This window comes from Procambarus clarkii, chromosome 16 (assembly GCF_040958095.1).
Source record: "Procambarus clarkii isolate CNS0578487 chromosome 16, FALCON_Pclarkii_2.0, whole genome shotgun sequence".
Classification (NCBI taxonomy): domain Eukaryota; kingdom Metazoa; phylum Arthropoda; class Malacostraca; order Decapoda; family Cambaridae; genus Procambarus; species Procambarus clarkii.
The window spans coordinates 42,837,490-42,852,957 of record NC_091165.1 but is presented as its reverse complement, the minus strand read 5'-3'; the positions used below and the strand labels follow the sequence as shown (position 1 = coordinate 42,852,957).

Below are 15,468 nucleotides of genomic sequence, written 5' to 3'. Positions count from 1 at the left end.
GTGTCAGGGTTGTTGATTTGTGGAACCAATTTCCACGAAACGTAGTGGAGGTGGGGTCCCCCGATTGTTTCAATCTTGGGTTGGACATGTATGTATATGAGTGGGATAGGGTGGTTATAAATAGGAGTGCCTCGTATGGGTCAATAGGCCTTCTGCAGTTACCTTTGTTGTTAAGTTCTTAGGCTCATAGAATCAAAGCCCAATCAGAACTCCAGCAAACAAACCCTCTCATTGTGACTGCTCCTCACAGGAAAGGTGACTGAAATTCAGTAGAACGCGTCCAGCGTATGATGACACAGGTAATCCCACAAATTAGAAACCTTTCAAATGAAAAAAAAAGATTGAAAAAAGCTTAACTCACATTCTCCAGAGAAGTTAAATTATTGAAGTGTAAACGTGGATGAATGGACAAAACAAATTGGATATTTATAGGGTATTAAAATTATCAACACAAGACCGAGCAAACAATGGGTAAATATTGGATAAGTTTAGAATTAGGAAAGGCCTTGGTAAATACTGGTTCAGTAACATGGATGTTGATTTTTGGAACCAATTACAGCGTAACATGATAGAAGTCAAATAAGAACATAAGAACATAAGTAGGATACCTTGATTGTTTCAAGCATAGGTTAGACATATATATGAATGAGACTGGGTGGATATCAATAAGAGCCACCTCGTAGGGGCCAATAGACCTTCTGCAGTTACCTTCAGTTACCATTTCTTGATGCTCCAATATAGAAGCATCAAGAAATATGGACCAATAGGCTTTCTACAATCACTTCCATTTCAATACCCATTGTTCGTGTTCTGTCTTGTGTTGATGAAATTATTACCCTATTAATGCCACCTCTTGTTCTGTCTTGTGTTGATGAAATTAATACCTATTAATGCCACCTCACCCCATCCACATCACTCAAATGTAAATATAAACAAAATCGGAGATGCGTAAGTTCTATTCAGTTGTGTATTTGTAAACTAAAGTCTTTGAAAATGTAAAGTCCTTGAAACTTCTGTTAAGTTTTACGAAACGCGCTCGTGTCGCGTCAGACTAGAAATAAAAATGAATTTTGGAGAATTGATTTTTGAATTACTTCCAACAGTGAAAAGAAATGTACGAAAGATTGAGAAAATTCGTGTTAGAATTATTAATCTTACTTTTTCGGTCATATTTAATAATATATGTCTACAGGAAAGACTGCTACCAAAATATACTAATATATATATATATATATATATATATATATATATATATATATATATATATATATATATATATATATATATATATATATATATAAATATATATATATATATATATATATATATATATATATATATATATATATATATATATTCAGTATTCAAAACAAGTATTCTTGTTTTGTCTATTATGCAAGTATTCTTGTTTGAACAAGAATACTTGCATAATAGACAAAACCCAAGATTCAAGAAGATTACAAATTCTTGAGGCAATTCACATAAGAATAGAGCGACCTACCATAAACACCCAAATCACGGAACTATTTACTCTACCCACCATGAGAGTAAGGACAAGACAAGAACATATCGATGCCAACACAGAAGACAATGTCCAACATAACAGGCCAATTACACTGGATTAATCTTTGTGTTTAGATAGGAGATGCCTCGTATGGGCCAATAAGCCTTCTGCAGCCTCTATGTTTCACCTCACATTTATCCCTTATGTATCCCCCCATGTTTTCACCTTCATTGTATTATCACCTGACCTAATGCGGGTATAAATATAACTAGTATTGTAAGATCTGTTCACTTGAGAATGAACCATGGAGGTTCGAAACGTCGTGCAAATTATACAAATAAGTGTAATACACTCTATAGTAAATCACTTCTATATATATATATATATATATATATATATATATATATATATATATATATATATATATATATATATATATATATATATATATATATATATAGTGTGTGTGCTAAATGACAGTGGTCTCAGGACAGAGCCTAGAGGCACTCTAGTTACACTTGCATCATTTTTCCATTTTGATTTAACACCATTTACACTACCTCTCTATTTCATTGATTATAGCTATACCTTAATTCATGTTTATAAAGCACTCTTAATACCGTGAGACTCTATCTTTTTAATCAATCTTTCGTGTGGCACTGTGTCAGAGTCTTTGCTGAAGGCAAAGGTATGCACTTCACAACTGCCTAAACTTAGCTGGAATAAAATGATGATTTTTTTAAACATGAAATGCCGTATGTTAAACCATGTTGTGAATCATTTATTAATATATATTTTCTAGATGAAGACGAATGGTATTTGCATATCAATTCTAGTAATTTTCCTACAATAGACGTTAGGCTAATTGGCCGATAGTTGTACACAAGTGATCAATCTCCTTTCTTAAATAAAATGTCTCCTCTTTAGCAACCTTCCATGACTCCGGCACTCTGTCTGACTAATGATTTATTAAATATGGTAGACTGGCTCGAAAAGCTCCCTTTTGCATTTTTTAAACACCCTGAATAGGTCCATTAAAAGTTCTTCGTCCACTGCGTCCGTCCCTGGGGATTTGTTTGGTTTGAGTTCCCTATTTCCTCAATAACATCCTCAATGGTAACAGCTAAACTAGTCAACCTGTCCTCGTCTCATCACACATAGACTTGTTTGGCTGAAGGCATAGTGTTAAGTTCCTCTTTAGTAAATACAGAGATAAAATATATATTAAAAATACTACTCATCTCTTTGTCATTATCTGTTATCTGACCAATCTTAACTTTTAATGGACCTATTCTTTCACTAATCTTTGCTCGAATTAACTACAAAAACGTTAGGATTTGTCTTTGCTTGCACTGCTATGGGAACTTCGTAATTTCTTTTTTTCCCCGTTATCTGTTTTTTAAGGTGCATGTGGAGACTTTTCCAAATATGAAATATAGTAAAAAAAATTCCCGTTATTTGGCATCAGCGTCGTAAAAATTTCATCCCTATATGTTAAGAAATGGATTTCTTACGATTTTTTTTTTAAATGCGTGCGCGAAGAGCAGCTACCGGTACTGGTAACACCTCCTTCATTTTGCTTCTTAGACTCCTACTGTTTGTGTGAAATATAACCTAATTATATTGTTAATATACCTGACTGAATTATGATAAAATAGAAGATAGCATATTTGTTACGAACGGCCGTTAGCAAAACCACGCTGTGAGTCATTAATTATTCTTTTTTCTAGATGAAGCGGAATGGCTTTTGCAATTGTCGATTCAAGCAATTTTCCAAAAATAGACGTTAGGCTAATTGGGCAATTGCTCGAAGCAAGTGATATATCTTCTTTTTCGCAAAATGGTTCCATCCACGACTCCGGCACTGAATAGCAATATGCCAGACATGGGCCTCATCTTTTCCCTTAAGCCACAGAATGGAAGTGAGGGAATTTGATTTTTTTTAATGAAGAATAGTTAATGTTGGTTTGAGAAAGCAAATATTGAAATGGAAATTTTGAAACTTTCCATATACCTTAATGTAAAGGTATACTTCTACTTATGTGCAGTGGCTAAAGAAAAGATAACTTCTGCTTCATACAAATTTTGATACACTCTATTATAAAGTCAAGTACATAAATACTAAACATATATTCATGTAAATAACTACAACATCAAGTGGAACATTATTATATAAAAGACCGGTTGTTACATTAGCTAAATACCTGCCTACTGTTGTAAATTTATTTGTTAGACTTGTCTAATAGCAGTTTAAATAAAAACAGGTAGATTTTTTATTGTTTTATTTTAGGATTTAAACTTCAGATTTAGGAATTACTTACATAAATAATGTTGATTCCAGGAGTAACTCCTGCCTGAGTACCAACCATATGCCATATGTACCAACTATACATATGGCTGCTACTAGGGATTGGTACAGTGACCCGTGTTAGTAATATGACGGACCATGCACATGACACCGGCAGTGGTCTCCACCAGAGTGCTGGTAATATTACTCTCTGAATGAAGAAATCCATATCTCCCTTTATAAGGGAGATCAATGGTATATATGAACCTATTCTGTGCCTTGGGTGCCAAGTCTTCAGAGATTAGACCGTACAGTGGTCCTGATTCGCCTATCTCATAATTCATGTGTCCACGAGACGTATAGCTCACGGCATGAACAAATACCATAGCCAGAACTTCGTGTTCATGGATGTTTGCTGGAGGAATGTCATTCCGCAACACAGGATAAACGATAGACTGGCCATAGCCTGGGAAAGCTATGAACAGGTCAATGCCACCCACTGTTTCCATGATTGCTTGGAGACCTTGGGTTTCTGGTTCAGTGAAGGGTGTGACGCCTTTGTAAGTCTCACTACACGGGTCGAATGGAGTGCTGAAGCTCCATTCCAAGTCCATGTCACGGATCAGGCTCACTCCTTTGCACCCTCTATGTGGCGATTCTTTCTCCACAGCCTAGAGTAAACAATAATGTTAGAATCATGACAATTAAATTTTTTTAGAAACTAACCGTGAGGTTGGTATTATTTCCCATAATAAACTGCTATATGTATTATCTCATTACTAGTCACGACTTGGGATATGCACGCTTCTGGGCAATAATGTGCAGAGTGTATTGTAAAACTGCAGGGTCTTTATGACGTGTTCACTGTGCGAGGTTGTGTGGCATGAACACTACACGGTGTTGCATATCGTGTACACTGTTGACTGACCTGGCACTCTCGGAGGTGAAGGTGTAATGATAGCCGTCCGGGTTGACGACAGGCACGATGTACCACTCCGTCCTCTTCAGCAGGTCTCGCCAAGACTCGTCTGTAATCAGCAGGTTCAGGATATACATAGAGACGGCAGGAGAGATCCATTCACGAGCATGGATACCTGAAACAACGGGATAGAGATTGGGAAATAATTAGCTATTATTTCATATTGTCACTTATCATTATTAACTCTATTATCTTACTTATAATTGTTATATACACAATATGTTATATACACTGTATTGCTAACTCTATTGGCTATTCAGGACGAACAAGTCCTCTCTCTTACCAGCTTCGATCAAGATCTTTGTCTTGGGTTCATCGGAGAATGGATCTGTGACTTTAATCATTAGGACGTGGCGCCCCTCCTCCATGGTGGCTGCCGTTAGCACCTGCAAGAAGCAGCCTCCCATTTCCTTTCATTTCACCTAGTTTAGGAACTTCTCGACGTCTTCCGTATTGTGGTAGACGTTCCAATCCATCGGATGTTCTGTGGGATTCGTTGGGTTATAATATAAAAACTGTTAATCTTATGAGGTATTAAAATCTATTCTAGTGGGAAAATAATATTTTAGATTTAGTGTTAACTAACAGGGAAACACAAATTAATGACATCGAAATAGGGAGTGAGCTAGGGAACAGTGATCACAAAGTAATCAGATTTAGCATAGAATTGAATAGACCTGTAGGAGAAAATTTTGTTAGAGTGCCAGATTTTCGAAAAGCTGATTTTAATAGCCTTAGTAATTTTTTGGGTCAAATAGATTGGAAACTCTTGGGTATGGGGTGTGGGCCGGTCTTAGAGCGAGACATGAACCCAGCGATAAGTGACGTAAAAGGGGATTTCGATGTGGATTTAATATATAACTTATTTAAGAATATTCTAAACAAAGCACAGGAACGTAGTATACCATACAAACTGAATAGGTCGAATACTAATGACCCAAAGTGGATAACAAATAATTTAAAGAACCTTAAAGGTAAAAAGAGAGCTTGGTACAAAAGGATTAAGAATGGGGAAGTCAGGTTAGAACAGGAATTCATACAACTGGTTAGAAATGTTAAAAAAGAGATTAGGAAAGCCAAAAGAAACTATGAAGTTCGCATAGCAGAGCAAGCAAATTTAAATCCTAAAGGGTTTTTTCAGTTATATCGAACTAAGGCTAGGGAAAGGATAGGTCCATTAAAATCTGAGACAGGTCAAATAACAGATAATGACAAGGAGATGAGTAGTATTTTTAACAAATATTTTATATCTGTATTTACTAAAGAAGAACTTAACAATATGCCTTCAGCCGAACAAGTCTATATGGGTGGGGATGAGGACAGGTTGACTAGTTTAGCAGTTACCAGGGAGGATGTAATTCAACAATTAAAAAACCTAAAACCAAACAAATCCCAAGGGCCGGATGGAGTGTTTGCCAGGGTGCTTAAAGAATGCAAAGAGGAGCTTTCCGAGCCATTGTCTACCATATTTAATAAATCAATAGAGTCAGGCAGAGTGCCAGAGTCATGGAAGGTAGCTAATGTGGTACCAATTTTTAAGAAAGGAGATAGATCACTTGCGTCAAACTATCGGCCAATTAGCCTAGCGTCTATTGTGGGAAAGTTACTTGACTTCGAGAGGAAATGAAGGTGGAGACCAGTGTTGACGAGACCTCATCGTGGAGAGTAGTGAAAGACAGGGGTCTTAAGAAGACCTTGACAAGGCTGCCTACAGACGCCCTAAGGATGGCAAATTCATTTGCCGTGTTGGAGGACGAGTGATGTAGTGCGCCTGCAGCGAGGAAATCAGCGAGGAACGGCGGAGCGCAGGCCCCTCAGGCTGCTCAGAAAGTTAGGGCGGTACCGAAGCGAATTTTGGTTGTGGGAGATTCCCAGGTGCGGTATTTAGACAGAACGTTTTGTGCCAGAGATAGGGAGAACAGATTAAGGGTTTGCTATCCAGGAGCTGGAATTGGTGATATTGTTGAAAACGTGAATGATATTATGACGGGAAATGGGAACAAACCCATTATTTGTAATAGTGTAGGGGGTAATGATGTTAGGCGAGTTAGGAGTGAGGAACTAATACAGAGATTTAGGACAGCCATTGAATTAGTTAGGAGCAAGGGAGGAATCCCGATCATATGTGGCATTCTTCCAAGAAAGGGAGTGGGAAATGAATGGATGTCGAGGGCACTTGGTGTCAATTGCCGGCTGGAAAGATATTGCAAATCAAATGCAATATCTTTCATAGACAACTGGGAACGCTTCTATGGAAGAAATGAAATGTATGCTCGTGATGGGGTGCATCTATCGAGAGCTGGGGTTGTTGCTGTTGCGAACTCGTTGGAAGAAGTGGTTAGAGGTGTTTCTTTGGGTTTAAACTGTTAGTAGATAGTGGTATGGGAATTGATTTGGAGGAAGGAGGTAATAAAAGTATTTGTTCGTGGGAGAAAAGAATTGGCAAAATGATCAGGGAAAGAAAAGAGCCTCAAAATAACAGTTCACTGAGGATATATTACACTAACTGTAGAAGTCTAAGAAATAAAATTAATGAATTAAATGCTCTTGTCTGCACAGAAAAAATAGATATTATTGCACTTACCGAAACGTGGATGAACGTAGAAAATAGAGAAATATTAGCTGAATATCAGATAAATGAATTTAAACTATTTCACACAGATAGATATATTAGACGAGGAGGGGGAGTAGCCATATATGTTAGGGACAATTTGAAATGTAGTCTCAAAGAGGGAATCAAAACTGAGCCACACACAGAAACTATTTGGATAGAATTAAACGAAAAAGCAAATAATATTATAATAGGAGTTATATATAGGCCACCAAATTTAGACAGAATAGAAGCAAAGCATCTATGGAATGAAATATCTAGAGCATCGAGATCTAACAGTATTTATGTCATGGGTGACTTTAATTTTAGTGGAATAAAATGGGTGAACAAAACAGGGAATAGTGAAGCAGAAGATTTTCTAGAATTAATTGACGATTGCTTTCTTACGCAACACATTAAGGAACCAACGCGGGAAAATAATATTTTAGATTTAGTGTTAACTAACAGGGAAACACAAATTAATGACATCGAAATAGGGAGTGAGCTAGGGAACAGTGATCACAAAGTAATCAGATTTAGCATAGAATGGAATAGACCTGTAGGAGAAAATTCTGTTAGAGTGCCAGATTTTCGAAAAGCTGATTTTAATAGCCTAAGAAATTTTTTGGGTCAAATAGCTTGGAAACTCTTGGGTATGGGGTGTGGGCCGGTCTTAGAGCGAGAGATGAACCCAGCGATAGGTGACGTAAAAGGGGATTTTGATGTGGATTTAATATATAACTTATTTAAGAATATTCTAAACAAAGCACAGGAACGTAGTATACCATACAAACTGAATAGGTCGAATACTAATGACCCAAAGTGGATAACAAATAATTTAAAGAACCTTAAAGGTAAAAAGAGAGCTTGGTACAAAAGGATTAAGAATGGGGAAGTCAGGTTAGAACAGGAATTCATACAACTGGTTAGAAATGTTAAAAAAGAGATTAGGAAAGCAAAAAGAAACTATGAAGTTCGCATAGCTGAGGAAGCAAAGTCAAATCCTAAAGGGTTTTTTCAGTTATATCGAACTAAGACTAGGGAAAGGATAGGTCCATTAAAATCTGAGACAGGTCAAATAACGGATAATGACAAGGAGATGAGTAGTATTTTTAACAAATATTTTATATCTGTATTTACTAAAGAAGAACTTAACAATATGCCTTCAGCTGAACAAGTCTATGTGGGTGGGGATGAGGACAGGTTGACTAGTTTAGCAGTTACCAGGGAGGATGTAATTAAACAATTAGAAAAACTAAAACCAAACAAATCCCCAGGGCCGGATGAAGTGTTTGCCAGGGTACTTAAAGAATGCAAAGAGGAGCTTTCCGAGCCACTGTCTACCATATTTAATAAATCAATAGAGTCAGGCAGAGTGCCAGAGTCATGGAAGGTAGCTAATGTGGTACCAATTTTTAAGAAAGGAGATAGATCACTTGCGTCAAACTATCGGCCAATTAGCCTAATGTCTATTGTGGGAAAGTTACTTGAATCAATAATTGCAAATACAATTCGTCTCAATCTTGAAAAACATAAATTAATAAATGAGTCGCAACATGGTTTTACAAATGGCCGTTCATGTTTAACAAATTTGCTAACTTTTTATTCCAGCATACTTGAGGCAGTTGATAGTGGTAAGGATTGTGATGTTGTGTACCTTGACTTTAGCAAAGCTTTTGATACAGTGCCACATGAAAGACTAATTAAAAAAAAGAAGCTCATGGTATTGGGGGTACTATATTAACTTGGATTAGGGCATGGCTATTCCAAAGGAAACAGAGAGTTAGTATAAATGGGGTTAAGTCAGAGTGGGATAATGTTGTTAGTGGAGTACCTCAGGGCTCTGTCCTGGGACCTCTGTTGTTTATAATATATATAAATGATTTAGATTCAGGTTTGAGTAGCAACATTTGCAAATTTGCCGATGATACGAAAATCGGTAGGGAAATTAATTCGGAGGAGGACTCACTATCACTTCAAGTTGATCTAGATAGGGTTTTGAAATGGTCAAAGGATTGGCAAATGCAGTTTAATGCTGATAAATGTAAAGTTCTGAGGCTAGGTAATGATGATAGAGTTACAAGATACGAGCTAGATGGTGTTGAGATTGCGAAGTCGGATTGCGAAAGGGATCTGGGAGTTATGATTAGTAAGAATTTAAAACAAAAGGATCAATGCATGAATGTTCGTAATAAGGCGAATAGGACACTGGGATTTATTAATCGAAGCGTTAGTAACAAGACACCTGGTGTGGTTCTTAAGCTATATCTTGCTCTGGTTAGGCCCCATTTAGATTATGCAGTTCAGTTTTGGTCGCCGTATTATAGAATGGATATAAATTCACTTGAACGTGTCCAACGTAGGATGACTAAGTTAATTCCCCAAATTAGAAATCTTTCATATGAAGAAAGATTAACAAAGCTTAAGTTGCATTCACTGGAAAGGCGAAGAGTTAGGGGTGACATGATAGAGGATTACAAGTGGATGAATGGACATAACAGGGGGGGATATTAATAGGGTATTAAAAATATCAACACAAGACAGAACACGAAACAATGGGTATAAATTGGATAAGTTTAGATTTAGGAAAGACTTGGGTAAATACAGGTTACTTACTAGGCAAATTGGGCCTTGCATAGTAGGCAGAGAAGTGCGTTCTGGCTACTAGGTACGACATATATATATATATATATATGTATATATATATATATATATATATATATATATATATATATATATATATATATATATATATATATATATATGTCGTACCTAGTAGCCAGAACTCACTTTTCAGCCTACTATTCAAGGCCCGATTTGCCTAATAAGCCAAGTTTTCCTGAATTAATATATATACTATAATTTTTTTCTTATGAAATGATAAAGCAACCCTTTTCTCTATGTATGAGGTCAATTTTTTTTATTGGAGTTAAAATTAACGTAGATATATGACCGAACCTAACCAACCCTACCTAACCTAACCTAACCTATATTTATAGGTAAGGTTAGGTTAGGTAGCCAAAAAAAGCTAGGTTAGGTTAGGTTAGGTAGGTTAGGTAGACGAAAAAACATTAATTGATGAAAACTTGGCTTATTAGGCAAATCGGGCCTTGAATAGTAGGCTGAGAAGTGCGTTCTGGCTATTAGGTACGACATATATATATATATATATATATATATATATATATATATATATATATATATATATATATATATATATATATATATATATATATATACATATATATATATATATATATATATATATATATATATATATATATATATATATATATATATATATATATGTCGTACCTAGTAGCCAGAACTCACTTCTCAGCCTACTATTCAAGGCCCGATTTGCCTAATAGGCCAAGTTTTCCTGAATTAATATATTTACTATATTTTTTTTCTTATGAAATGATAAAGCAACCCTTTTCTCTATGTATGAGGTCAATTTTTTTTTATTGGAGTTAAAATTAACGTAGATATACGACCGAACCTAACCAACCCTACCTAACCTAACCTAACCTATATTTATAGGTAAGGTTAGGTTAGGTAGCCAAAAAAAGCTAGGTTAGGTTAGGTTAGGTAGGTTAGGTAGACGAAAAAACATTAATTCATGAAAACTTGGCTTATTAGGCAAATCGGGCCTTGAATAGTAGGCTGAGAAGTGCGTTCTGGCTATTAGGTACGACATATATATATATATATATATATATATATATATATATATATATATATATATATATATATATATATATATATATATATATATATATATATATATATATATATATATATATATATATATATATATATATATATATATATATATATATATATATATGTCGTACCTAGTAGCCAGAACGCACTTCTCAGCCTACTATGTAAGGCCCGATTTGCCTAATAAGCCAAGTTTTCATGAATTAATATATTTTTATATATTGGTGTATACTGGCAGCAGGTTTTCTTTCAAACATGTTTCTTTGAATATGACCGCATATTCTGTATTTATTATTTTCTGGTTTAGGGCTTCTATCCCTCTAACTATTTTTTTAGCATCAGGGCTTAATTGAAATAGGAGTTCTCCAAAACTCATTTTCGTACTTTTAAGGTGAAGAAAAGAAGTGATTTACTATAGAGTGTATTACACTTTTATATATGTGAGTGTATTACACTATTATATATATAATATATATATATATATATATATATATATATATATATATATATATATATATATATATATATATATATATATATATATATATATATATATATATATATATATATATATATATATATATATATATATATATAGGCGCTCAGGCGCTCAACCTAGATTTAGATGACAGTCAGTGGGACCTAGCAACACTACCAGTGAGATTTGGAGGGATAGGCATACGAAAGGCAACTGAGGTAGCACTTCCAGCCTTCTTCTCCTCATGTACAGCAGCCAATGAATTGGTAGGGCAGATCCTACCAGAGCGTATGAGAGAGACAGCTGGAACTCATGATCAAACGTTCATCGAAGCAGCCAGACAATGGGACACCATTGCACACCCTCAACCCCGACCACAAGTCCCAAAAGACCACAAGCAGGCCCACTGGGATAGCCCCATAATGGAAAAGACTGTCACAGCAATGATTGACAACGCTGATGCTGAAAACAAAGCACGCCTTCTAGCGGTAACAGCACCCCACGCCGGGGATTTTTTATTTGCTGTGCCCAATGCAGCCCTGGGAACTCGCCTCAGTCATGACGCTCTCCGCATTGGAGTTGCCCTTCGCCTTGCCGCCCCCATCCTCACCGGACATAGGTGCATCTGCGGAACTGCGATGGCAGACCAATATGGTCGTCATGGTCTGGTATGTCGTAAATCGCAGGGTAAAATTGCAAGACATGAAGAAGTCAACGACATCATCAAGAGGAGCCTCGCCACAGCCCGCTGCCCGGCACAAAGAGAACCACACTTATCCAGACCTAACGACCCTCAGAAGCGCCCTGATGGGGTCACCTTGCTCCCTTGGAAGGATGGTAAGCAAGTGGTATGGGACTACACGTGCGCTGCCACACTGGCCAGTACCTACCTCCACTACAGCACACGTGAAAGCGGTGGTGCTGCTTCTTTCAGGGAATCACAGAAAATTATTAAATATAGAGGTCTAGCACACTGCTACAGCTTTGTTCCGATCGGCTCGGAGACCCTCGGTTCGTGGGGAAAATGTGCATTGAAGTTCCTGAAGGAATTGGGGGACAAATTGATCAGCGCTACAAAAGACCAGAGAGCAAAAAGTTTCTTGTTCCAGCGCCTCAGTGTTGCGATTCAGAGGGGAAATTCCTGTTGCGTCTTGGGCACTAGTCCAACTTCAGGGGAATTCGAAGAAGTGTTTGACTTGCAACAATGATCGAACCCGTCTGTGACATTCATCAATGTTTCCCATTGTTGTGTTTTTCAAGAGATCCATAACTTTTAAGCACCTTTTTGCATTATTATTTTTGTATCAACCCATGTATATCTTGTAACCATCAAATATATGTATGTGTGTATATATATATATATATATATATATATATATATATATATATATATATATATATATATATATATATATATATATATATATATATATATATATATATATATATATATATATATATATATATATATATATATATATATATATATATATATATATATATATGTATATTGTGAAGGTGTCCCACCCCTAAATTTATTCCTTCCCAGCTTAGAAGAGTCATATCTCCGTAGCCTAAGTGTTCTCTGATGTTCAGAGAACATTTTCATGTGTGGGAAAGTGTGGAGCGTGATTAAGCTGGCTGTTAACCCTTACATTGCTCAGGGGTCCTGGGGACATTTACACCTCTGTGCGCAAGAAAAAAAAATTAAAAATTTTTTTTTCGTCTTCTAAACATGTTAATTTGTGTCCCCTGAGCACGGGAAAAATAAAAAAAAATCGTAGGTGACATATTTTGGGCGCAATTATCGAGGAAGTCTGGCAAAAAGTGGGCGTTGACAGAGTGATTGTCAGACCAGGTCAGCGTCACCCGCGCTGAAAGATGGGAGTTGCCACAAAGATATTATTACCTAATTGTTTCAATGTCTCCGATTGATTTTTTCTTAGTTTTTTGCAGTAATATTATTCAATAGTGTGTATTGTAATATATTTATATAATAAAATTGGTGAATAGTCACTATACTCAAAAGTATGATGTGCATATTAGTGATTCAATTATTATGTTTATAAAACAATAAACAAATAGTTTTGCTGCTATTACACTCTATACACAGGTTATATAAAAGTAACTGCATGTTTTGGTCACCATAACGAACCACTAAGTTGGTATTGAGAGTCGAAAAGCAACGAAGAGTTACCGCCACACACCAGCCAGCCACTCGCTGCCACTCCCTTAACACACGCACTAAACTTTCTTCCCCAACAATACCATTTGTGGTGTTATTACACTATATACAGATGTTATGTATAAGTATATATATATTTTGTTCACCACAACTGTACAGCTCAGCTGATATAGTTAGTTTAGGCACTAAGAGTCGTCGCTATACACAGATGGCTGCTGGCGGCTCCCTCACTCATTCAAGGTCACACGCACTAAACTTTCTCCCCCAACAATACTGTTTGCAGTGTTATTACCCTATATACACATATTATATATAAGTATCTACATGTTTTATGCACCGTAACTGTACACCTAAGCTTGTAGTGCGCCCAAAGAGCATAGTGGCCACCCTCTAAACAGCTAGACAAATCGTGCAGACGACGTCACCTCCGTCACCCATATGGCTCCTCCCAGCATAATCCTTTTGCTGTTATTACACTAATACACACATTATATATAAGTATCTACATTTGTGTTCACCATAGAGAACCACTGACCTGGTACGGTGAATGTAAACAATAACAGGTAGCCACACAGTCAGTAAACTATGCTGTCTCCCTCCGTCTCTCAGCATCACTCCTCCCACAGCGCTAATTATTACAACAATCCTGCTATTATCACAACCCTGGTTATTTATATCACAGTTATGGGTCATCTGTAATATTGTCATCGCTAAATAATAAGAATTATATATTTATTTTGACATTTTTCGGCGATGCTGTGGTCACAAGCTGAACAGCAATGCTGTTCGCTCATGCTGCGTGCGCAAGCCTTGGTTGTTCCAACAGTACTGTGCCTCTCACACCTGAGAATATTGCCCATGATTTTTTTAAAAAATGGCATCTGTTTACAAGAGCCCTGAGGAAGCTACTGTGAACCCCGTTTAGCCGCGGGCCATTTGAATTGGGCCTGGCACCCTATGGCGTATATATACGCCATGCGCACCGTGGGACGTGTTACTCAGGGCGTATATATACGTCATGCGCACCGTGGGACATGTTACTCAGGGCGTATATATACGCCATGCACAGTTTAAGGGTTAAATGGCCAGCTAGGTTGGATAATGCAAGGGGCTTATGCCTTTTGAAGCACAGGACGGTGACGGGCCATCCTGTTTCCCGCCAAGATATCCTGACGCTTCCCGGCACCTGATTGGCCAGGTGAGGTCACGTGCCAGAAGTGACCAATGACGAGAGCCCTCGGGCGGTGTGACGTCATGAGGCGAGGGGCCCGGGGCGGCTGGCGCCTGTAGCGGGAAGACAGTACGTCACGAGCCGTCAGAGAGGGAAGATGCGCTCGAGCGAGCTCCGGAACTAGAGAGCCCTTACCAGTAGATTTAAGCTCCGCTTCGATTCTGCAGACAGTCTGAGAAGCCACCCAACTTCCGTGGAGTGCCCAGAGGCAAGGACGGACCGGATGAGAGAGCCAGAGCTCTATCAAGAGTCTGCTGCAGAGGGAACGTTGGGCTGGTGACGTCTGGGACGCCCACTAGAGGACCACGTCTTACACACCAAGCGAGAAGCTAGGGCCACAACCCATCCTCCGAATTGACAGTACGATTTAATACTAAGTGTAATAAGTACACTTTCTTACTGTCATAAGCAGTGCATAATTGCACTTATGGGGCTGTTACATTGACCCAACTCCCTCCCCCGATTTAATTTTTCTCGTTTTCTGTTAA

General features: G+C 37.3%; 2 protein-coding genes across 2 annotated transcripts; both read right to left on the bottom strand.

The window, feature by feature from the left end:
* Window positions 1-3,771: 3,771 nt before the first annotated feature.
* On the bottom strand, window positions 3,772-7,547 carry LOC123750684 (carboxypeptidase B-like). Its single transcript, XM_069325744.1, has 3 exons — window positions 5,054-7,547; window positions 4,720-4,885; window positions 3,772-4,462 (listed from the first exon to the last, which is right to left on the bottom strand). Exons 1-3 carry the CDS (start codon window positions 5,175-5,177, stop codon window positions 4,420-4,422), a joined length of 333 nt encoding a protein of 110 aa, XP_069181845.1. The 5' UTR covers window positions 5,178-7,547; the 3' UTR covers window positions 3,772-4,419.
* Window positions 3,908-4,405, bottom strand: LOC123750683 (carboxypeptidase A5-like). Its single transcript, XM_045732782.2, has one exon. The coding sequence runs from the start codon at window positions 4,403-4,405 to the stop codon at window positions 3,908-3,910; it is 498 nt and encodes a 165-aa protein (XP_045588738.2).
* Window positions 7,548-15,468: the final 7,921 nt, after the last annotated feature.